Source organism: Pipistrellus kuhlii, unplaced genomic scaffold (genome assembly GCF_014108245.1).
Source record: "Pipistrellus kuhlii isolate mPipKuh1 unplaced genomic scaffold, mPipKuh1.p scaffold_m20_p_18, whole genome shotgun sequence".
In the NCBI taxonomy this organism is placed as follows: Eukaryota; Metazoa; Chordata; class Mammalia; order Chiroptera; family Vespertilionidae; genus Pipistrellus; species Pipistrellus kuhlii.
In genome coordinates, this window is record NW_023425493.1 from 25878956 (window position 1) to 25903734 (window position 24779).

The following is a 24779-nucleotide window of genomic DNA, read 5'->3' on the forward strand; positions in this document are numbered from 1 at the left end:
ATTAATGTTCCTAATTAGATCTGTATAGATGGGTAGAATAATAAATTTATATTTCTGCTAGAATTTAACTTCAAATGAAGAGGGTAATGGGTAGTATGATGTATAAGTGACCCAGAAGTAACTTCAGTGGGAAGGAGAAAGCATTTTGGTGTTACAGATTTGCTGCAGATATTAGAAAACCAATTCATGATTTTTTTTTTTTTTTTGAGAGAGGACATTTATTAAAGCTGGGGACAGTGAAACAAGGAAGGGCTTAGGGTAGAAGAAGCAACAGGAGATCCTAGATGGGGCCGCTTTGCTCTCTAGAAAGTCAGAGAAAAGGGGGCCTTGGAGACAGGTTCAGGGGGTTAGTCCAGGACGAGCTGCCGCTGCCCATTGCTCCCCGGTTGCAAGTCTCATGGGGACCCTTAGAGCTTAGGAGATGCACGCCTGAGAGGGAAGAAAAGCGTGTGTGCTCCCAGAAGGGAGAGCGCCTCAATTAGTAATTTTTTAAAAAGTCTGCAGAGCCGAAACTGGCTTGGCTCAGTGGATAGAGCATCTGTCTGCGGACTGAAATGTCCCAGGTTCAGTTCTGGTAAAGGGCATGTACATTGGTTGTGGGCACATCCCCAGCAGGGATGTTTCTCTCTCATCGATGTTTCTCTCTCATCGATGTTTCTAACTCTCTATCCCTCTCCCTTCCTCTCTGTAAAAAATCAATAAAATATAAATAAAATAAAAGTCTGCAGAGCTGAAGGCTGAATGCAAGTCACGCCTCTCCCTATTCCTCTGTCACCCTGTTCATTTCTTCAACCAGAGCCATCCACTTTGTCCTGCTTTCCATAATAGGTTCGGGGTAAGTTTATTTGGAAAAAGGGTCCTGCAGCTAAACGCATATTAAAAGCGTGGAGGATGGCCTTTTTTCTCTCATTCCATTTTTCTAAATTTGAAATTCAAGAACACCTGATTCATGTGATTATTGAGTCCCTCATATTTTTCTCAGAAGTGTACATATTTAGGTTTTTGCTTTTCAAGGGCTAGTAAAAGATAGAAGTTTTGTTAGTGGGTTCATTTTTCCCCCTTTGGTATAGCACACATCTCTCTTTTCACCCAGCTTTGGCTTATATGATTTCCTTAAGCACGAATTAAGATGTCCACATGCGCTCTGTGTCTGGACTTCCAAATTCCACCATATATGTTGTGCAACCTGGATTTTTAGGTATTTTTAGATAATGATTTTCTGAAAGCTAAATAGCTAAAATGAACATATTGAAAATTATAGCGCTTCTTTAACCTTCATTTTGAGACTTAATTAACTACAAATTTAACCTTACTTTGACATTTTTTCATACATTGTTCTGGTTATATGCTGTCTGTAAGAGTGAAGCAGATTGGAAAATATAAAGATCCATGTATTGGGTCGGCAGCTAAGTAATTGCGGATTTTTTAAAGAAAATCAAAGACAATTTTTTCATGGAACTAAATAACTTTATTCTGTAATGTATTGCCCATTTTGATCAATGACCTTTTGCCATCTTTCAGGCAGCATCATAATCCCACGTTCAAAAAACTTCTGTTTTTTATTAGCAAAAAACTGAATCGGGTACGATTTGACATCATCATCATTATTGAAATTTTTACCATTCAAGGAGTTTTGTAAAGATCAAAACAAAAAGTAATCAGATGGTGCAAGGTCAGGACTATATGGTGGATGTGGCAAAACATCCCAACCAAGCTCCATTAATTTTTGCCGAGTGACCAAAGATGCCTTGCATTGTCATGATGGAATACAACACCTTTTCAATTTGTCAATTCGGGCCGCTTTTCTTCAACTGCATTGTTTAATTTCGGTAGTTGTTCAATGTAGACATCAGAATTGATTGTTCGGTTGGGTGGTAAGAGTTCAAAGTAGACAATTCCTTTGTAATCCCACCAAACTGATAACAAAACCTTCTTTTGATGAATATCAGCTTTTGATGTTGTTTGAGTTGGTTCACCTGGCCTGCTCCACGATCTTTTCCGCTTGATATTGTTGTAAACAACCCATTTTTCATTGCCAGTTATCAGTCGTTTTAAAAATGGATCATTTTCATTACGTTTCTTTAGCAAATCGCAGCTGCTAATGCATTGTGTTAACTGTGATTCTTTCAGTTCGTGAGGAAGCCATGTATCGAGTTTTTGAACATAGCCAAGTTGTTTTAAGTGATTTTCAATGCATGTATGTGATACATGAAGCTTCTCTGCAATCTCACGTGTTGTACTGTGACAGTCCGAATTGATTCTTGCTTTGATTAGGGCGTCATCAACTTCAACTGGACGACCAGAGCGTTTTTCATCTTTGAGTGAAAAATCACCAGAACGAAATTTGGCAAACCAATTTTGACACTGCCGTTCTTTTAAGGCTTCGTCACCATAAACAGCACATAACTTTTTATGAGCTTGCGATGTGTTTTTCCCTTTGCGGAAATAAAAAAGCAAAATATGATGAAAATGTTCCTTTTGATTTTCCATTTTTCAACGAACGCCAAACGAAAACTACAAAACAGATCAAAAAACTTTTTTTACTGATTAACAGCTGAATAGCCAACTATCAAAAAACAAAATGTGTTTTACATTTGTACTACGTCTGCAAACCTAAAAATTCAACTGAAGCCATATATTGTAAAACCCGCAATTACTTAGATGCCGACCCAATAATACAATATTGGGTTAGGAAAAGAGACTTTATACAAGAGAAAAAAAGAATCTGAATGTTGCTCTATCCGGTTTGATTCAGTGGATAGAGTGTTGGCCTATGGATTGAAGGATCCTGGGTTCTATTCCAGTCAGGGGCACGGCTGGGGCCCTGGTCGGGGCTTCTGCAGGAGACAACCAGTTGATGTGTTTCTCTCACATCAATATTTCTCTCGGTCTTTCCCTCTCTCTTCCACTCTCTCTAAAAACAATGGGAAAATATACTCGGGTGAGGATTAAAAGAGAGAGAAAGAGAGAGAGAGAGAGAGAGAGAGAGAGAGAGAGAGAGAGAGAGAGAGAGAGAGAGAGAATGAGAATCTGAATGTCTTTAGACCATTTGAAACAATGAGTCTGACTGAAAGAACCTACAGTTGTGGTTTGTTTTTATGTGCAGATATAACAGTATTTCTTTGTACCTGAGCTCAGTTAAGCCAGCATCTTTGGAACCTACACAATTTGATAGAGTGAACCGCAGGATCTACTTTGGAAACTTTCCTCATATTTTTGTTTCTTGATGTGTATGTAGGTTTCACAGTCCAGCCTGGAGGCCGATGGAGTCTAGAGGTGGGACAGGTGTATGTCATCACGGTAGAAGTGTTTGATAAAAGCAACACAAAGGTCTATATTTCAGATGTGAGTCTCTCTTGTATTTCTCTAGCCTCTTGAACCCTTTTATTTGCTTTCGCTTCCAGATTTTACCTTTGGAAATGCAAGTTGCTACTTCATTGTTATTACTGAATAGTTCTGTCCTTGAGGAATGCTAAGCCAGAAGTAAAAGATATAATTTGGTCAGAATTATAGGAAAGAACTGAAGTGATAGTACTTTGGAGGGGATCCTCATTCTACGACTTCACTTCAGAGATGGTCAGCACAGATTGTAGGGTGAGAGCAGAAGGGTGAACATCAGATGAAGTGTTCCACTCTCTCTCCAGCATTTCCCCTCTCCCTCCCACTCAGCCAAGAACTGTCAACTTATGGAATGGCACTTCCACTAAAATTTACCTAAGCTTGGACTCCTTCTATTTCTGATCACTTGCCATTAGTGGATCTTTCAAAAACTAGCACCACATTAGAATTACATCTTTCCAACTTAGAATTTCCATGATGGAGGGCAAAATTTTTTGTTTTTATTTTATTTTTTTTAATAGCAAAGGTGAAGATTTTATTGAAGAACAAGTATGGATTCCCACATTGGGAGGGGGAAAGAGTCCCCTGTTTTCATTTCTTTATCTCCAGAATGCACAGCCACACTTTTTTTTTTCTTCCTTTAATGCTTTGGGATTTAGATGGCTTTAGGGGAAAGGCATTTCTTCAGGTTTGTGTTGCTGTTGGGCTGGTTTTCAGAATATCAGGATTACATGCCAGTTCCCGAGGGAGTACTTTGAAGAGCAGCTAACGACTGTGAACGGATCTTACCACGTGGTGAAAACTCTGAAAGATGGTGTTGTGGTGATAAATGCATCCCTGACTAACATCATCTCCAAGGTAGGAACTAAAAGGACTTCCCTGAGTTCGGAGGATACCGATGAATCTTGATAACTTCTTGTTTTGCAAGCAGATAGATAGCATATCCCACCTTTGTCTTTCACAAAAAATAAAAAACTGACAAACAGCTTTGGTCATGTGGCTCAAATGGTTGGAGCAAGGTCCCATACACCAAAAGGGTATGGATTTGATTTTCAGTCAGGGCACACATATCTAGGTTATGGGTTGATCTCCAGTCATGGGGTATACAAGAGGCAACTCTTGCCTCCCACCTCAATGTTTCTCTCTATCCATCTCTTCTTGTTCCCTTTTTCTCTCTCTAAAATCCATAAACATATCATTAGGTGAGTATAAAAAAATACAAAAAAACCTGATAAACAGTATACTTAGTAGTTTATACTTCTATAAATTTTCTGTTCATATCTGTGTTATTGCATATATCTACATTTTATGGTTATTGTGTATTTATATAATTTGAAGTTCTTTTATATATTTTTATTGGTTTCAGAGAGGGAGGAAGAAGAGAAAGAGATAAGAGAGAATCATTGATTGTCTGCCTCCTGCATGCCCCCTACTGGATATCGAGCCTGCAACCTGGGCATGTGTCCTGACTGGGAATTGAACCATGACCTAGTTCAGAGGTCAGCACTCAACCACTGAGCCACGCCGGCCTGGCTCCCCCCAGCATTTTTAAATGTTCTCTTTCTTTTATTATGAATAGTTCATGTACTTAACTGATGAGTGTTGAAGGGTCTTTCTTTCTGAAATTATGATTTCCTTCCCTATGTTGATAAAACTTTTATTTCAGGAAACTTTAGTTTCTTGATTGTGATACTTATTTTGTGTTTAGCAAAATTCCTTTCGTTATTAATGATCCACAGTAGTTGTGCTTCTTTAATGAATAGGGACATTTGTTTCTTTTATATATAGAAACTGGTTGAGTAATTCATTAGCACACCATGTTATAGTGCTTTAAATATGAATATGTATTATATGAAGAATCTTCATAAAAGCTCTTTTGCTTCATTTTTTTCTGCTCTTCTAGAATAAAAATATACAGCCTATAAAATTTCCAATTGTACATCAGCAAGAAGTGAAGATTTATTTACCCATCAAGCTTACCCCCAACTACTTGGCATTTCCTCATCATCCTATGAGAATGCTATATTATTATAAAGTACAGGTATGTTGTCTTATAAAATGAGGTTTCACAAAGAGATAATTCAGTTTTTTTAATATCTTAATTTATTGAAATTTGGCTAATGTTAAATTCATTTCCCCCTAGACCTAATAGTATAACTCAGACTTTTTGGTGACAACCAAATTATGCTCTTGAATACTGACATCCTTACAAAACTCGGTATACTTTCTGTCTCTCCTCCATTTATTCTTTCCTTGTGAGTTTTATTTTTTCCCCCTAAATATGGTTTTAGTTATTTTAGAGAGAGATGAAGGAAGAGGGGGAGAGAGAGAAATATCAAAGATGAAGAGAAGCATCAATTGGCTGCCTCCTGCATGCCCCCTAGTGGGGACTGAGCTGGCAAACCGGGCATGTGCTCTCACCTGGAACCCAACCGTGACCTCCTGGTTCATGGATTAACATTTAACCACTGAACCACGCCACCCAGGCTCCTTGTGACTTTTACCAGTTTGATTAAGCTTCTTTGTGCCCTTTTTGACATTTTGTGACACTGCCATCAATAATCTCTTTATAAAATTTTCTTCCCCCTTTTAGAACATCAGTTTCCTCATGTGTCCAGAAATAATTCATTATATATTTTTAGTATTTCTCAAACTTTACCAGATTTTACGTCTCCATGTAAATTACATTTTTCTCCTATAGTAATTAAATATAAGGTGGTGTTTTTTTCACAGGTAGAGGGTGGCAGTGGCAACTTCACCTGGGCCTCTTCTAACGAAACAGTGGCCATGGTGACCACAAAAGGACTGGTGACTGCTGGTCAGGTCAGAGGCAACAGCACTGTTGTGGCCCGAGATGTACAAAATCCTTTTCGATACGGAGAAATGAAGGTACGCAATTCTCCAAAGAACCTTCTTATTACTCCTGAGATACTACTGCCTAAATTTACTTCTTTTCTTTTTTTGCTGTCTAAATTTAAGTACAGTAACACATTTAAAAAAAAATTTTTTTTTTCTAGCCAAGACCGGTTTGGCTCAATGGATAGAGCGTTGGCTTGGGGACTGAAGGGTCCCGGGTTCGATTCCGGTCAAGGGCATGTACCTTGGTTGCGGGCATATCCCAGTGGGGGGTGTGCAAGAGGCAGCTGATCGATGACTCTCTCTCATCGATGTTTCTAACTCTCTATCTCTCTCCCTTCCTCTCTGTACAAAATCAATAAAATATATTAAAAAATAAAATAAAATAAAATAAAATAAAATAAATTTTTTTTCTAGTCCAAATTGGCTATTTAAGAAAATGATGCTCAAATTCACTCTGGAAGTACATATTTCTTAAATATTCTTAGACCTGGATTGAATCCTGCTTCACTTAATAGCCAGTTACTTAATGTCTAGTTCATAGAAAGCTGTCTTTTTGCTGTAAACTCACATGGTGGAAGGGACTAGGGAGTTCTGTGGGGGTCTCTTAATATAAGGGCGCAAATCCCATTTATAAGGGCTACACCCTTAAGACCTAAGCACCTCTCAAAGGCCCCATCTCCTAATACCATCACTTTTCGGGTTGGTATTTCAACATATATGATTTGGGAGGTGAAGGGTGCGGAGGGGGGAGAGTTACAAGCAATCTATAGCAAAGAGAAAATAAAGGATATTTAAAAAAAGATATGGCCCTGCCCGGGAGCTCAGTTAGTTAGAACATCATCCCAATATGTCAAGGTTTTGGATTCCATCCCCAGTCAGGGCATATAAAAGAATATATAAGAATCAACCAATGAATACATAAAAAAGTGGAACAGCAAATTGATGTTTCCTTCTCTCTTTCTCTCTCCCTCCCCTTCCTCTCTCTCTCTCCCTCTCTCAAACCAATCAATAAATTTAAAAAATGTACAGATATCAAGAAAGAGGAATTGCTCTATATCAGAGGTGAGCAAACTTTTTCTATAAAGTGCCAAATAGTAAAATAGTAAACCAATAAAAAAATATTATTTTTGTTGTTTTAAATATATATTATTATTGATTTCAGAGAGAGGGAGGGAGGGAAAGAAAGAGATATATCAGTGATGAAAGAGAATCATCTATTGGCTGCCACCTGCCTGCCCCCCACTGGGGACCGAGCCCACAACCTGGGCATGTATGCTGACTGGAAATCAAACCATGACCTTTTGGTTCATAACTCAATGCTCAACCACTGAGCCACGCTGGCGGGGCTGACATAACTTTCTTGAAGGATTAATTTTTTCCCTCTAGATACATGTCCTGAAACTGAACAAAATTGAACTGTTACCATATCGTGCTGATGTGGAGATTGGCCAGCTTATAGAAATCCCCATTGCTATGTATCACATAAATAAGGAGACCAGTGAGGCCATCGCATTCTCAGACTGCTCTCTTTTATCCTTGGATCTACACATGGATAAGCAAGGAGTCTTTACTCTTTTCAAAGAAGGTGAGAGTAAGCTTTTTATTTTCTTCTTTCTTTGTCTTAGAATTAAAGGACAAATCAATTCAGAAACTACAAATTATATTATAAATTCACATTTTACCTTTCTTTACAATACTTTGGTTTATTCTGTCAACTGCCTCCTGAATGCCCCCTACTGGGGATGAAGCCTGCAAACTGGGTATGTGCCCAGATGGAAATTGAACCTGAATCCCTTTGGTGCATGGAATGACGCCCAAACAACTGAGCCACACCGGCCAGGGCGATTCTTTTATTTCTATAGATGATTTCCTTGAGAACTGAATGCTTGTTACCCTACTGAAGTCATACTATTTGATTTGCAGGTATTCAAAGACCTGGTCCCAAGCACTGTTCCAGTACACACATAGCAGCCAAAGCTCCGGGTCAGACTCTGCTAACAGTGAGTGTCACTGAGTACGGAGAGTACATGGAAAGCAGTGCCACATTTGCTGCTTATGAGCCTCTAAGGGTGAGATATTTTTTAAAAATATATTTTTATTGATTTCAGAGAGGAGAGGAAAAGGTGTGAGAGAGAGAGAAACATCAATGATGAGAGAGAATCATTGATTGACTACCTCCTGCATGGCCCCTATTGGGGATCTACCTTGCAACTGGGCATGTGCCCTTGACCAGAATCAAACCTGGGACCCTTTAGTCCGCAGGCCAATGCTCCATCCACTGAGCCAAACCAGCCAGGGCATACTTACCGATTTTAATACAACAGATTTTATTTTGGGTTCTAAGGATTGGTCCATTATAATTGGTACATTATGACGAGGTAGTTTAGAATAAAAGTAGACAGAGAAACCAATTAATGTGTCTCTCTCACATGGATGGTTCCCTACCCCCCAAAAAAAAATTCAATGGAAAAAATCCTTCGGTAAGGATTTAAAAATATTTTTTTAAATAAAGGTGGCACCCATAGGGAAAAAGTCAACACTAATGAAAGAAACAAGTTAAGTTATTCTTTTTTTATTTTTCAGAGTATATTTACTATACAGCTGGGGACAGTGAAACAGGACAGGCCTGGGATAGAGGAAGCAACAGAAGCTCACTGGGAAGTCAGAGAAAAGGGGGCCTCGGAGTGAGGTTCAGGGGTTAGTCCGGGATGAGCTGTGCTGCCCAGTGCTTCCCTGCTTGCAAGTCCCGTGAGGACCCTAGAGTTCAGGAGACGCTCGCCTGAGGGGGAAGAAAGGCGTGGCCGTGTTCCCAGGAGGGAGAGCACCCAAGTTACTAATTTTAAAAAGATAACTTACTCGATAAAATTTGCATTTTAAGTTGGCCTCATTGCACATTCTACATAAATATTAAACATATGAGCATATATCATTTGTTCTCTTAGTTAATGGCCTGGTTAAGTGAAAGTGCTTAGCTGTGGCTCACTATCACTTGTGGGTTTTTTTCTTGCTTTTATCATTACCTATGGCCTTATTTCATATTTATTGAGTGTCCACAAATCAGATTTCCCCTGAATAAAAATTAACCTTAAAGGAAAGGAAGTAACATGATGATTTTCTTTTTTTACCTAGTGCTTTCGTTATACATATTTGTTACCACTGTTATGTTTTGGTACCTGATATAGTTCCCAATTTGTCCACTTCAGTTCATCTGGTTAGTTTGGGAAAGGAATAATTTTAGTTTTGCTTTCTCTGGGAGATCTTCAGTGAATCCTTTCCTACGAGAGACTTGTATGGCACTCTGTACTTGGCTTTGGTGGCACTCATTATACACTTCACCTACTTCAAATCTGTCTTTACCAGACTGTGGGCTCCACTGTAGACAGGACGTTATTTTTAAAATTTTTAAATTATAGTTAACGTACAATATTGTATTAGTTTTAGATGTGAACAGTGATTAGACACTTACATGCAAAATCTTATTTCTACTACTACCACCCAGTGTGCCAGCAATGAATACATGTTGAATTGCATTACATGCACATTTTAAAAAATATATATATTTTATTGATTTCTCACAGAGAGGAAGAGAGAGGGATAGAAAGCCAGAAACATCAATGAGAGAGAACCATCGATCAGCCGCCTCCTGCACACCCCCCACCAGGGATGTGCCCGCAACCAAGGTACACGCCCTTGCTGGAATCAAACCGGGGACCCTTCAGTCCGCAGGCCGACGCTCTATCCACTGAGCCAAACCAGTCCCGGCTACATGCACATTATTTAAGACAACACTACCATCAGATATGGGAATGTTTCATTTTAATAGTAAGCAACCAATAGGAGGCAATCAATCGATGTGTCTCTCTCATATCGATATTTCTCTCTGTCTTTCCCTTTCTCTTCCACTCTTTGTAAAAATCAATGGGAAAATATTCTTAGGTGAGGAGATAGATAGATAGATAGATAGATAGATAGATAGATAGATAGATAGATGATAGATAGATAGATAAATAGAATCCAATTCTTAAAATTTTAGTACAGAGGATGAGAAGCATTCAAAGTGAAGAGGCATTGTATATTATTTCTTAGTTTGGGAATTAAATCTGATGTCATTTCAGCATAGTAAAATAACCAGTTTTTCACTTTGGAAAATGCTGAATTCCCTAACCAATCAAGGATTGATTTCTTTAAATGTCATCAGGCTGTAAACCCTGTAGAAGTGGCATTGGTGACGTGGAATTCTGTCAAAGAAATGGTATTTGAAGACGGCCCTCGTCCATGGATCTTGGAACCCTCCCAGTTCTTTTTGGAGCTGACCACGGAGAAGACAGAGAAAATTAAAATAACGCAAGTCCGGCTGCCAGCTAAGAGAAAACAGAACCAGTATATCTACCGGGTCCTGTGCCTGGACTTGGGAGAACAAGTAGGAAAACGACCTTTTTCTAACATTTCTTTTAGCAATACTGCTGCAAATCTTTTGTACATCTAGCCACTCCTTTTCAGATTCTAATGGATTTAGTTATGGACTAGATAGGAAAATTCTAATTGTTGATTAAATGATCTTTTTCTTAAACTTTACTATCCTTTAAATATACCCAAAGGTTTTGATTTGCTCATCTGAGAATTCTAACAGTTCACTAAGAGGTTCAACCTCTTTTTAACCAGTAGCAATCGAGACCGGTTTGGCTCAGTGGATAGAGCATCGGTCTGAAGACTGAAAAGTCCCAGGTTCGATTCAGGTCAAGGGCATGTACCTTGGTGGCGGGCACATACCCGGTGGGGGGAGTGCAGGAGACAGCTGATTGATGTTTCTCTTTCATCAATGTTTCTAGCTCTCTATCCTTCTCCCTTCCTCTCTGTAAAAAAATCAATAAAATATATTTTTTTTAAAAAAGTAGTAGCAAAGGTTTACAGTTTGACTAGTGTGGAGAATGCAGTGTATGACTGTGAAATACAGCCAGGCTAGCCAGCCTAACAGGGCTATTCGTCTAGGGTTTTAACATAAGAACTGTGCTGTAATCAACCTGCTTTTTAATATCTCTAGTGAGCTCCATTGTGTATATGGCTAGCTGTTAGTAATTTCAGGCCTAATTACCCCCTTTTGAAGCTCTCTGGCTTCTTTTTGTTTCCACATTCTGTTCTTCATACTGCTACCAGACACAAGTTAAAACAGAAATCAGTGTTTCTTTTTATTTATTTATTTTTTTAAATATATTTTATTGATTTTTTTTTACAGAGAGGAAGGGAGAGGAATAGAGAGTTAGAAACATCAATGAGAGAGAAACATCAATCAGCTGCCTCCTGCACCCCCCCCCCCCACTGTGGATGTGCCCACAACCCAGGTACATGCCCTTGACCGGAATCGAACCTGGGATCCCTCAGTCCACAGGCCGAGGCTCTATCCACTGAGCCAAACTGGTTTCTGCCAGTATTTCTTTAAAAAAAATAAATAAATAATATATATATATATATATATATATATATATATATATATATATATATATAAAATTGATTTTTTACAGAGAGGAAGAGAGAAGGATAGAGAGCTAGAAACATCAATCAGCTGCCTCCTGCACACCCCCTACTGGGGATGTGCCCACAACTAAGGTACATGCCCTTGACCGGAATCGAACCTGGGACCCCTCAGTCCACAGGCCGAGGCTCTATCCACTGAGCCAAACTGGTCAGGGCGAAATCAGTTTTTCTACTCTTTACCAACTGGTAACAAAAGATTTGATTTGGTAGAGGAAAACACTGAAGTAATTGGTCAGTTATATTTTTTAATGTGCCTTTTGTTTTTAAATTTCCATAATACCCTTGTTTCTCTTAGCACAACACAGACAATTAAGAATTATAATGTCGCCGAAACCGGTTTGGCTCAGTGGATAGAGTGTCAGCCTGCGGACTGAAGGGTCCCAGTTTCCATTCCGGTCAAGGGCATGTACCTTGGTTGCAGGCACATCCCCAGTAGGGGGTGTGCAAGAGGCAGCTGGTCAATGTTTCTGACTCTATCCCTCTCTCTTCCTCTCTGTAAAAAAATCAATAAAATATATATTTTTAAAAAGAATTATAATGTCTTTTAAGGAATTTGCCTGATTATAATGTCCAAAGAAACTCTATACCAGAATTTGAATAATTCTAACACCTGTAGATGGACACAGCTGACATCAAGTGTCTACATACACTTACCCCTGCTCTGGTGTTTCCTTAAAGGTTCTCACATTTCGAATTGGAAATCATCCCGCTATCCAGAACCCCAGTCCAGCTGTAGAGGCTGTGCAGGTACACTTCATCTGTGCCCACCCTGCCAGCATGTCCGTAACCCCAGTGTACACGGTGCCACCCGGTGCCCAGCCATGTCCTCTGCCGCAGCACAACAAACAACTGGTGAGTAAAGTATTTCCAACTAGCATGGCACTTTGTCTTCCATGCTCAGAGATAAATGGTCTGAAATAATCTTTTGTAGTATGGAAGTTAAGGCAATGGTTTTATTTGTTATGAATTCTCTGATAGTGTCTGAGAAGTTATTGGACTAGGTTAGAATTGGCTAACTGAATGACACTTAGTACCTAGTACTTATAGTACGAAGCCAGCTTGTAATTATTGGCAATAGACAATAACTTCCATATAGTTTTGCTCATTTCCTTCCCTACCAAATCTTTAATTAGCATTATCAATAAGTAACACAATTTACCTCCACTCCAAACCCATCATGAAGAATAATGATATGTAATAACATAGTTGGTAGGCAGGCAAGTTAGGAGAATGTTCTTATTCTTAGGAAATGCATGTGGAAATAGTTAGGGGTAAAGTGCCATGATGCCTATGTAATTTTGCAAAAAAGAAGAAAAAAAAGGAGGAGAGGGTATAGAGGGACAAATAGTGGTGGGGAAAAATAAATAGCTTTTTTTTTTAAAAAAGATACACATGGAGGGTGAGAAAGTAGAGGGAGAAAAAGAAAGCAAATGGTGCCGAAACCTGTTTGGCTCAGTGGTAGAACTTCGATCTGCGGACTGATTCAGGTCCCAGGTTCGATTCCGGTTAGGGGCATGCACGTTGGTTGAGGGCATATCCCCGGTAGGGGGTGTGCAAGAGGCAGCTGGTCGATGTTTCTATCTCATTGACGTTTCTAGCTTTCTATCTCTCTCCCTTCCACTCTGTAAAATATCAATAAAATAAATTTTAAAAAGAAAGATAAAAAGAAAGCAAATGGTGACTCCACATGAAGTATGTGTAAGTATCCCTTCAACATACCTGCAGGTTTGAAAATTGTCAAAGAATAAAATTGGGAGAAAACATGATCTCTAGCTTCAGAGTTATCTGACCAAGCCTCTTAAATTGTTTTCTTTTCTTTTCATGTTAATGCAGATTCCTATATCAAGCCTAAGGGATACAGTTCTGGAACTGTCAGTATTTGATCAGCACAAAAGAAAGTTTGATAATTTCAGTTCACTAATGCTAGAATGGAAATCCTCAAATGAAACACTAGCTCATTTCGAAAATCATGATTCAGTAGAGATGGCAGAGAAGGACGATGGCAGTGGACAGACGCGATTACATGGTATCGTGAAAATTTATGAACGTTTTCATGGCCCGTAGACTGACGGGTCCCAGGTTCAATCCAGCCAAGGGCACGTGCCCGGGTTGCGGGCTCAATCCCCAGTTAGGGGCGAGCAGGAGGAGGCCAATCAATGATTCTCTTTCATCATTGATGTTTCTATCTCTCTCTCTCTCCCTCCCTCTCTGAAATCAATAAAGAAACATTTTTAAAAATACGTAGATAATACTGTAACACTAATAGTATGATATAATTAGTGTAAAACGTGGTAGAGAAGAAAGAGATGTTGCTTATACCCTATAACAACCAATTACCAAATACCATCATTGTTACCTTCTAAATATTTTTTGTTTCATCCCTTCCTCTCTTACTTCTTCATCGGTATCCTTATCACCTCTATCCCACATCACCACGGTGGCCTCCAAATGATCTCATTTGGTACTGCTACTCTCAGACCTATCCTCCACATTACTGTCCAGATGATCTTTCTAAAATGCAAATCTAGCCAAAACGGTTTGGCTCAGTGGATAGAGCGTTGGCCTGTGGACTGAAAGGTCCCGGGTTCAATTCCAGTCAAGGGCATGTACCTTGGTTGTGGGCCCATCCCCAATAGGGTGTGCAAGAGGCAGCTAATCAATGATTCTCTCTCATTGATGTTTCTGACTCTCTATCCCTCTTTCTCTCTATAAAAAATCAATAAAATGTATTTTTTAAAAATAAAAATAAAAATAAAATGCAAATCTAGCCCTCGCCGGTGTGGCTCTGATGGTTGAGTGTTGTTCCGTGCACCGAAAGGTCACCAGTCTGATCTCTGGTCAGGGCACATGCCCAGGTTGTGGGTTCAACCCCCCGTAGGGGTACATGCAGGAAGCAGCTGAGAATGGTTTGTCCCTCACATCGATGTGGCTCTCACTTCCTCCCTCTTCCTTCTGCTCTCTAAAAATCAATAAAAACATATTTTTTAAATGTGTTTTCTTCATAAAAGAAGAAAGAAAAGAAAAAGAAAACAAATCTGAATCTCCCTCTTAAAATTCTTTTTGGCTACTGTTTACTGAGCTCTTCTGAAATGCCAGGTATAGCACTAACTGCTTCATATACATTTTCTTATGTAATCCTCATAACAACCATGAGGGACTGGCATTCTAACCCTGATTTTCTAAGTTTATTTGTTCATCAAACATTTATTGCATTCTTCCTCTATTCTAGGCACAGTGGTAGGCCCTGGGATTATAACAGTAAGTAGGTGAAGCAATAAGCTCTCTGACTTCAAAACCTGTACTCTTTTTACTTTTTTTTTTTTTAAATATATTTTATTGATTTTACACAGAGAGGAATTGAGAGGGACAGAGAGTTAGAAACGTCGATGAGGAGAGAAACACCGACCAGCTGCCTCTTGCACACACACACACACAACCCCCAATGGGAAAGTGCCCGCAACCAAGGTACATGCCCCTGACCGGAATGGAACCCGGGACCCTTCAGTCCGCAGGCCGACGCTCTATCCACTGAGCCAAACCGGTCCCGGCTCTTTCTACTTTTAATCCTCACCCGAGGATATGCTTATTGATTTTAGAGAGGGGGTGGGGGGGAGAAAGAAAGAGAGAGAAAAGCATAAATCAGTTGCCTCCTCAGTGTGCCCCGACCCGGTATTAAACCCACAACCTAGGTAGGTGTCCTGACTGGGAATCGGAGAGTAAAAGATGACACTTCAACCTCCTGAGCCATACCGGCCAGGACCAACCTGTGCTTGTGACCACTGACTGTGCTGTCACCACGTTGCCTTCAGGGACGCCCTGTGTGCTAGGATTTCAGAATAAAATTCATATGTTGCAGCTTAATATATTGACTCCTGCCTACTTGGTCTTCACTTATTACCATCCACATATACCCTTCATTTTTTTCATATTCAACAACTTTAGATTCTTTACCATGACAAGCCTTGTCATACCTCTTTCCTTTGTATATGTTGTATGTTCTCTTTTCCTGGATCTTCACTGGGCTAACATCTTCCTCTCGTAATCTAGGAGTTTTCTGTTCCTCTGTATTCCCAATCTAAAGACAATATTTCTTCTTTATGCTGCTCTGTATTCTGTATATGTGTGTTCTGTTCATACTTCTATAATAGCACTTACCACACTGTGCTGCAATGGTTGGTTTCCTTCTCAGTTGCCCTTCTAAGCTGTAAGTTTCTTAGAAGGCAGATATTGTGTTGATTTCTTCATCTCTGTATCTTAATTACCTGGCGTTCTATGTAGCACTTAGCAGGCCTTCAGTAAATCTTTGCTGAATGAATGAAGGAATGAATGTAACATCATCAGAAAGTACTTCACAGATTTAGGAATGATGATCATACATTGAGAATAAAATAATTGTCCTATATAAAGTGGCAGATTCATATTAGTTAATTTTTTTTTTTAAAGAAGGAAAACAAAAATAAAGCAGGGTCAGATTATGGAAGGTTTTAAAACTAGTTTAAGGAGTCGGGACCGGTTTGGCTCTGTGGATAGAGCGTCGGCCTGCGGACTGGAAGGTCCCGGGTTCGATTCCAGTCAAGGGCATGTACCTTGGTTGTGGGCACATCCCCAGTGGGGTGTGTGCAAGAGGCAGCTGGTCGGTGTTTCTCTCTCATCGACGTTTCTAACTCTCTGTCCCTCTCAATTCCTCTCTGTGTAAAATCAATAAAATATATTTAAAAAAATAAAAATAAAACTAGTTTAAGGAGTTTGAATTGTTCTAATAAGAAATAGCTATGTTAAGTTTTTGAGTAAGGGATTGATATGACATTATATATACACAACAGTTTAAAAGAGTTTTAGGTCCCACTTTATTTCTCATTTCCATTTATAATGTTTTTATTACTGATTTTAGAGAGGGGAAGGGAGAGAGAGATAAAACATGTATTAGAAACATCAGCATCAATCTGCTGCCTCCGGCAAGGCTTCTGCTGGGGATCAAGCCCAGGTATGTGCCCTGACAGGGAATCAAACCTGCGACCTCCTGGTGCCCGGGTCAATGCTCAACCACTGAGCCATACCAGGGGCTCAATTCCATTTTTAAATCAAACAAAGTTTTTCTCCTACATTGTTGTCAGCCTGTTTTTGTACTTACAGACCATTAGAACTGGAAACAATTTTCAATTTGCCTGACCTAATTCCTCATTTAATAAGGGAACTGAGAAATTAAGTGGTTGCCCGGGGTCACATAGGAATATAGTGGCAGATTCAACACAAAAACCCAGTTTTCTGATTCTTGTGTGTTTCCTCATTCAGTGTTTTTCCCCCCCTCCTTGCAATAAAACATTGTTTGAAATAAGTTAGGGAGGAGTTTGGTTTTCTGGAGACACTTCTGCATTCTACATGTTATTGTCTCACGGAATATCTTTCTGCATGTCTCCAGGTCATCAGATCCTTAAAGTACATCAGATAAAAGGAACTGTACTCATTGGAGTCAAGTTTGTAGGTTATTCAGAGAAAAGTTCAAAGGTAAGTGGAGATTGTTATATAAGAAATGTAAATTAAATAACTGAAATTTCAGGTTCTTCTTTAAAAGTTGTTTATAACTGATATAAATCTGGGAACTGTGTATGCACCACTATGCTTCTTGGGCACTTGAAAGAGGACTGGGATCTTTTTTTCACCGAGTTGAGGAATCAAAAGTTTATATTCAGCCTGACTGGTTTGGCTCAGTGGGTGGAGCATCAGCCTGCGGACTGAGGGGTCCTGGGTTTGATTCCGGTCAAAGAGCATGTGCCTTGGTTGTGGGCACATCCTCAGCAGGGGATATGCAGGAGGCAGCTGATCGATGTTTCTTTCTCATCAATGTTTCTAACTCTCTGTCTTCCTTCCTCTCTGTAAAAAATCAATAAAATATATATATATTTTAAAAAGTTTATATTCACCTTTGTGGTTCTTATTACCTTTCTAGGTACTTTCCAGCTTGCCCTTATCTGCAGGCGTGGAGCTGCTCCTAGTGAATGATGTAGCTGTGCTGCCTGAGAATGCCACCATCTACAACCACCCCGATGTGAAGGTAGAAGCTGTATTGGTCTAGTTAAATGGAATCGTATTGGATGGGAGAGTACTAGGGTATTAAGGTTAACAGTATAACAATAAGAAAGCTCACTTATGTGTTTAAAATCATGGCTATACGTATACATATATCATAATTAACTACAATATCCTTAGGAGTTCTACTTGTAATATTCCTATTTTGGTTTTGGTCCATTAATCACAAATTCTCTCTTAGGTAGACAGAAGCTATTTTCTTTGAATTATTTATAAACCAAAGGGAATGGAACATTGTTTGCCTGTTTTTTCCATAGGAAATATTTAGCCTTGTGGAAGGGTCTGGTTATTTTTCAGTCAATAGCAGTGAGCAGAACATTGTCACCATCACTTACATGGAAGCAGAAAGCTCTGTGCAGGTGAGTGCGAGAGACATCCCAGACCGATGGTCTCAGGTCAGAGCCGGGCTCAGGAGAATGGTTGGGAAAATTCCATTTTGTGTTTCAAACCAGTTACAAAAATAACATTTGTCTCTTTTTTTTTTAACCTATATAGACTCTTCAGTCAAAAAATGAGGGTGGTTTTATTTTTTTAACTAGCTGCAATACTGGACAATTGTTGATTCTGGTTGAGCTGAGACATTATAAGATTTCCATTAAAAGATGGTTGATTTCTCTAAATGGGTAGTTAGATATGCTACTGACCATATAACCTGAGTATAGGTGCTTTTCGACAGGATATAACAACTCAAGATTTTAAGCTGACTTCATAGCCAATATGCCAAGGGATTTGCTTTTAGTTGACTTATAAAAAAAAAAATAATTCTTTATATTGCCCTAGCTGGTTTGGCTCAGTGGCTAGAGTGTCAACCTGCGGACCAAAGGGTCCCAGATTCACTTCCGGTCAAGGGCACATACCTTGGCTGCAGGCTCCTCACTGGACCAGGCCCTGGTAGGGTCTCGTGCAGGAGGCAACCAATCAATGTGTTTCTCTCACATCGATATTTTTCTCTGTCTTTCCCTCTCTCTCCCTCTCTAAAAAGCAATGGACAAATATCCTCAGGTGAGGATTTTTTTAAAAAGGTAATACCTTACAGTAACATATGCTTATATTTTCTTTCCATCTAAGAGCTCAAAAGAACTTAACTTACTTTAGTCCTAATGTTTGTCATTAAGAGGGGAGATTGAGGCACCGAGTGCAGGCCGAGGGTGTGGAAACATGCTGTTGTGAAGAGGAAAGACAAAGATCATCTGCTCAGTGCTTTCTCCCTCACTGACAACTGCAACGTTCCTGGACTTGACTTTCTTCATAAAGTCCTTTTTCTGTTCATAATTAAGAGGCTGGACCTGTATGTTGGATTCTGCTTGAATTTAATCAACTTAAATTCTGCTTTTTATCAGTTAATAATTGTTAAGGGCCCATATTTTGCCATTAACTGAAACATCACGTTAAGTGTATATATTGTGTACATTTAATGTAATGTGACCTCTCAAAGTTCCCATTACAAAGAAAATAAGATATTTTTTCTGCTTTTGATGAAAATATTTGCCATGATGCCGTGGTCATTGTGGCTTAGTGGGTTGGGCATTGTCCTATGCACCAAGAGGTTGCTGGTTCAATTTCTGATCAGGGCACATGCTCTATCAGTGTTAGGGGGCGTGCAGGGAGCAGCCAATCGATGTTTCACTATCACATCAATGTTTCTGTCTCTCTCTCTCTCTCTCCCTCTCTCTTTCTCTCTCAAATTCAATTTAAAAATCCTTCAAAAGCCGAAACCGGTTTAGCTCAGTGGATAGAGTGTCGGCCTGCGGACTGAAAGGTCCCAGGTTCGATCCCGGTCAAGGGCATGTACCTTGGTTGCGGGCACATCCTCAATAGGGGATGTGCAAGAGGCAGCTGATCGATGATTCTCTTTCATCAATGTTTCTAACTCTCTATCCTTCTCTCTTCCTCACTGTATTAAATCAATAAAATACATTTTTTTAAAATAATAATAAAAAAATAAATAAAAATCCTTCAAAAAAAGAAATAGTTGCCATAATTATGTTTGGACCATGTTTGCTTCTTTACCCACCTACCATCTTCTTCCTTCTAGTTAGTTCCAGTGCATCCTGGATTTTTCCCCTTGGAGGTCTATGATCTGTGCTTGGCTTTCCTGGGTCCAGCACTGGCCCACGTCAGGGTGTCAGACATACAAGAGCTGGAGCTTGATCTGATTGATAAGGTGAGAACTATGTGCTTTATCTCATAAATGACATAGACTTCATTTTCATCCTCAAACATCACTTAATATTGTCTCTGCTCAACTACTGTGTGTGTATATACCAGGATCTTAGGTAATGTTACTGGAAAAGCTTCCCTTAAAGAACAACATTCTGCCCTGGCCGGTTTAGCACAGTGGATAGAGCATTGACCTGCAGACTGAAGGGTCCCGGGTTTGATTCTGGTCATGGGAACATACCTCGGTTGCAGGCACATCCCCAGTAAGGGGATGAGCAGGAGGCATCTGATCGATGTTTCTAACTCTCTATCCCTCTCCCTTCTCTATAAAAAATCAATTAAAAAAAAAATATATATATATATATATATATTTTTTTTTTAAAGAACAACATTCACCGAAACCGGTTTGGCTCAGTGGTAGAGCGTCGGCCTGCGGACTGAAAGGTCCCAGGTTCAATTCCAGTCAGGGGCATGTACGTTGGTTGTGGGCACATCCCCGGTAGAGGGTGTGCAAGAGGCAGCTGGTCGATGTTTCTCTCTCATTGACGTTTCTAGCTCTCTATCTCTCTCCCTTCCTCTCTGTAAAAAAATCAATAAAAAATATATATATAAAAAAGAACAACATTCCAACATTAAACATGGTAAAGATAGGACCTGGTTAGTTGGAGTGTTGTTCTATACACCAAAATGTTGCAGGTTTGATTCCTGGTCAGAGCACATATCCACAGGTTCAATCCTCGGCCAGGGTGCTTACAGGAGGCAACTGATCAATCTCTCTCTCTCTCTGTCTCTCTCTCAAAATTAATAAAAAGACATATTCTCAGGTGAGAATTTGAAAAAACAAGTAAATAAAAATAAACATGGGGAAGATAAATACAGTATGCATAGATTAGTCTTGTTTGAACAGAGGCTGACCAGGAACATTTAGCATGAAAAGTTTGCCCCTCTAAGACTTAGACAGTCCTTGATGAATGCGACACCTCTACTAAAATGACCTCTTTTTTTAAAACTATTAGGTTGAAATAGGTAAAAATGTGTTAGTAACTGTGAGGGTTCTTGGCTCTTCCAAACGCCCATTCCGAAACAAATACTTCCGAAACATGGAGCTCAAACTGCATTTGGCGTCTGCCATTGTCACCCTGACGTGAGTACCGTTTCAATATTTCTTCCTCCCTGTGCCTCACGTCCTAACCCTCTCCTTCCTGGTAACCTGGTGACCGGGGTTATTTTAGATTTCCCTCTTTCCCTTTTCATCACAGCACCTTCCGGCCCTTGCTCTCTTCCCATGTTCAGATGTCTTATTTGAGGGCCAAAACCATGAGTCTCGTTAGTTTTTCCATGTTATGACACTTCTCCCGGGTGATATCCTTTTGGGGTGCTTCTATGTAGAGGACCTTCAAAACCTAGAAGCAGAGTCACTAGTACACCCGCCTGTGGCAGAGGAATTGCAGTTAGTCCCAGGCGGTTTAGTGTTGGCAGCTTTGCCAGTCTGTGTTTACATTGCCCTGTTCCTTTGGCGCCTTAGAACAAGCTTTTTGCCTTCAGGAGATTCCTGTCATGGCCACAAACTGGGTCTTGACTTTGGAAATTTCTTTTCTGGCAGTTCCCTCTAACCAGAGTTAAAATGAGCAGTAAATGTTAAGCGTCTTTAGAAAGAAGCATAACGGGCCACTCTTAAAACCAAATCTTTCTCATCTGAAATACACGGGCCTTTGCAGGCTAATGGAGGAACAGGACAAATACTCTGAAAATTATATCCTTCGAGCTGTCACTGTTGGACAAACCACACTGGTGGCGATTGCCAGGGACAAGATGGGGAGAAAGTTCACATCTGCTCCTCGGCAAATTGAAGTAAGAAAATTACCTCATTCAAAATGGATACTTCATGTTATTTAGCATTATTTATCTTTCTGTTTTGTTTGTACGAGTTGAAAATCATTTAACTGAAAAAATGTAGTTGTCTAACTTTTGCAACAATATGTGGTTTGTGTTTTTTTTAATAAAAATAACACTTCTTGTATAAATTGGAAACCATAAAAAAATATAAAGACCCAGAAAGAAAATCACCTATAATTTCACTAGAGTAAATTATTTTTAAGATTTCAGTGTATTTCCTTCACTTAAAAAAATATTTTTTATTGATTTTAGAGCTGCAAAGAGAGATAGAAGCATGAATGATGAAAGACAATCATTGATTGTCTGCTTCCTGAATGCTCCCTATTGGGTGTCGTGCCGGCAACCGGGCATGTGCCCTGACCGGGAATCGAATGGTGAACTCCTGACTCATGGGTCAATGTTCAACCACAGAGCCACGCTGGCCAGGCTGTTTCCTTCACTTCTCCCTTACACTTACTTTAACATGGATGAATCATACACTTTTTCATCTTAGCTTCTATCAAAAGTATTTTTTAAGTGCTTTAAAGTAATTGTTGGGCCCTGCCTGGTTGGATCTGTGGATAGAGGACTGAAGGGTCCCAGGTTCGATTCCAGTTAAGAGCACATGCCCGGGTCTCGGGCTCGATCTCCAGAAGGGGAGCGTGCAGGGAGCAGCCGATCGATGATTCTCATCATTGATGTTTCTCTCTCTCTCCCTCTCCCTTCTTCTCTGAAATCAATAAAAATATATTTTTAAAAAAAGTAATTGTTGGCCATTTGTTGATAAGTGTTGAAGCTGGGTAATAGGTACCTGAAAAAAAATTTTTTTTCTGAGAATTCTTTATATGTTTGAAAAAATGTTTTAAAAAAGATAATTGTAAACATAATTTTAATGGCAAGTTTTGTTCCATTGAGTGGATATGTAATAACTTATTTAGCATTCTCATTTAAGTAATTTATAATTTTTGCTATTAGAAATAAAAGTTGAATTTATAAGTAAATACATGTTTTTGTATATAACTTTATTATACATAATTAGGGTGTTCCCCTTAGAATAAGCTGCATGATCATTGGTTGTGAAATTGACTCTAGTTAATCACTATAATCCTTTTGGCTTTCTCCTTCAAGGTGTTTCCTCCATTCAAACTTGTTCCAGAGAAAATGACACTGATTCCAACCAACATGATGCAGGTGATCTGAGAGACAAAAAAATAAGGTTTACCCTTTCTCCTCACCCCAACATACACACGCACCTCTTCTTAACGGCCTCCTCTTGTCTACTCCCAGCCAAGTACAATAGGGCCTGATGAAGAAGAACATTAGTATGTCTCCTGTTCCACATTGAACCACCTCTTAGAATCCCATCGGCCATCTGCAACACTTCCATTTCGTCTGCATTTGAGTTGATGTGGAATATAGGGCTGTGGGAGCAGATGAAGAAGTCCAGTTGTTTGGACAAAATGTTGGGAACAAAGGTGTGACTTCTCCCATGCCTTGGGAATTCACTGGTGTGTTTAAATCCCAGGTAATGTCTGAAGGTGGCCCCCAGCCCCAATCCATCATTCACTTCTCCATCAGTAACCAGACTGTGGCTGTTGTTAATAGGAGGGGGCAAGTTACAGGCAAGGTGGTTGGCACAGCTGTGGTCCATGGCACCATCCAGACAGTGAATGAAGATACTGGCAAAGTCATTGTGTTTTCTCAGGTATTGGTTCTTTGTTCTTCTCGGCTTCTACTCTTCCGTCTGGGAACTATATTGGGAGATGAGGGAGGGAGTAATGACGAGGAGGGTGTTAACAGCCCTGAGAAAAATGCTTTTAGTCCCTTCATCTGGCATGCTTCTAACCTGGCATGGGGAATATGTGTTCTTTAGTGAAAAGCACACAGAGCAATTGGCATTGTTATAATATCCATGAGGAATTATTTAAAGAGCAAAACCAGCCCTAACCAGTTTGGCTCAGTGGATGGAGCATCGGCCTGCAGACTCAAGGGTCCCAGGTTTCATTTCCGTCAGGGGCATGTATCTTGGTTGCGGGCACATCCCCAGTGTGCAGGAGGCAGCTGATTGATGTTTCTCTCTCATCAATGTTTCTAACTCTCTCTCCCTCTCATATATATATATATATAAAATAAATTTAAAAAAGAGCAAAACCAAACATAGTATGGCATGTTTTTGTTGTTGTTGAATGCCCCAAACAACAACAAACAAACTAGTTATCATAAGCATCTCTGCCCACCCCACAGACACTCCCTCTAGCCTAAACTAGTTCTCCTTCCTGTTGAGCAGGATGAAGTGCAGGTTGAAGTTGTTCAGCTAAGGTCTGTTCGGATCCTTGCAGCTGCAACTCGACTTATCACAGCTACTGAGGTCAGTATGATGACTCTGTTCTGGACTCATGATTTTGATAATGCCAATTATGACACAAAACAATTTTTTTCTTTCCAGATGCCAGTTTATGTCATGGGAGTGACCAGTACCCAGACCCCTTTCTCCTTTAGCAATGCCAGCCCTGGGCTCACATTCCACTGGTCCATGAGCAAAAGGGAGGTATTGGATCTAGTGCCCAGGCACTCAGAGGTATGAATTTATCTGGTTATTATATTACCTTAGGGATCTTGATATTAAGTTTTTCATCATAAGTTTTAGACTGAGTCACTTTCTTCATTTCCATTCTCCTCCTATCAATGAATTGACTCCGGATAACTTAAGAATCTCACAGAGGTGTGCCAGAACTAACTGAGCAGTGCGAGCGGAGGTTTCGCCAGGGGTGACTCTGTTGCTAAGAATGTGAAAGGAAGTAACTATGAAAATAACCCCCTGTACTGAGTCTAGTCCTTCTAGATGGCTACTTCCAACCTACGTTTTCCTTATTGTTACAACAGAGAGAGAAGGGCACAATGTTTATTCATGAATATTTCCTAATCCA

The 24779-nt window shown here is 39.8% G+C and overlaps 1 protein-coding gene across 1 annotated transcript in view; it reads left to right on the forward strand.

The window, feature by feature from the left end:
- The window catches only part of NUP210L (nucleoporin 210 like), a 58612-nt gene that overhangs the window by 12553 nt on the left and 21280 nt on the right, over nucleotides 1-24779 (forward strand). The window contains exons 8-27 of the mRNA XM_045583424.1: nucleotides 1130-1198; nucleotides 3239-3345; nucleotides 4057-4197; nucleotides 5243-5380; nucleotides 6073-6228; nucleotides 7585-7783; nucleotides 8122-8267; nucleotides 10397-10618; nucleotides 12409-12582; nucleotides 13564-13756; nucleotides 17150-17235; nucleotides 17678-17782; nucleotides 18075-18176; nucleotides 19853-19981; nucleotides 20994-21121; nucleotides 21696-21828; nucleotides 22981-23043; nucleotides 23378-23557; nucleotides 24140-24220; nucleotides 24299-24430. Coding sequence (XP_045439380.1) covers nucleotides 1130-1198; nucleotides 3239-3345; nucleotides 4057-4197; nucleotides 5243-5380; nucleotides 6073-6228; nucleotides 7585-7783; nucleotides 8122-8267; nucleotides 10397-10618; nucleotides 12409-12582; nucleotides 13564-13756; nucleotides 17150-17235; nucleotides 17678-17782; nucleotides 18075-18176; nucleotides 19853-19981; nucleotides 20994-21121; nucleotides 21696-21828; nucleotides 22981-23043; nucleotides 23378-23557; nucleotides 24140-24220; nucleotides 24299-24430 — 2684 coding nt within the window. The remainder of the gene's footprint in view (nucleotides 1-1129; nucleotides 1199-3238; nucleotides 3346-4056; nucleotides 4198-5242; nucleotides 5381-6072; nucleotides 6229-7584; nucleotides 7784-8121; nucleotides 8268-10396; nucleotides 10619-12408; nucleotides 12583-13563; nucleotides 13757-17149; nucleotides 17236-17677; nucleotides 17783-18074; nucleotides 18177-19852; nucleotides 19982-20993; nucleotides 21122-21695; nucleotides 21829-22980; nucleotides 23044-23377; nucleotides 23558-24139; nucleotides 24221-24298; nucleotides 24431-24779) is intronic.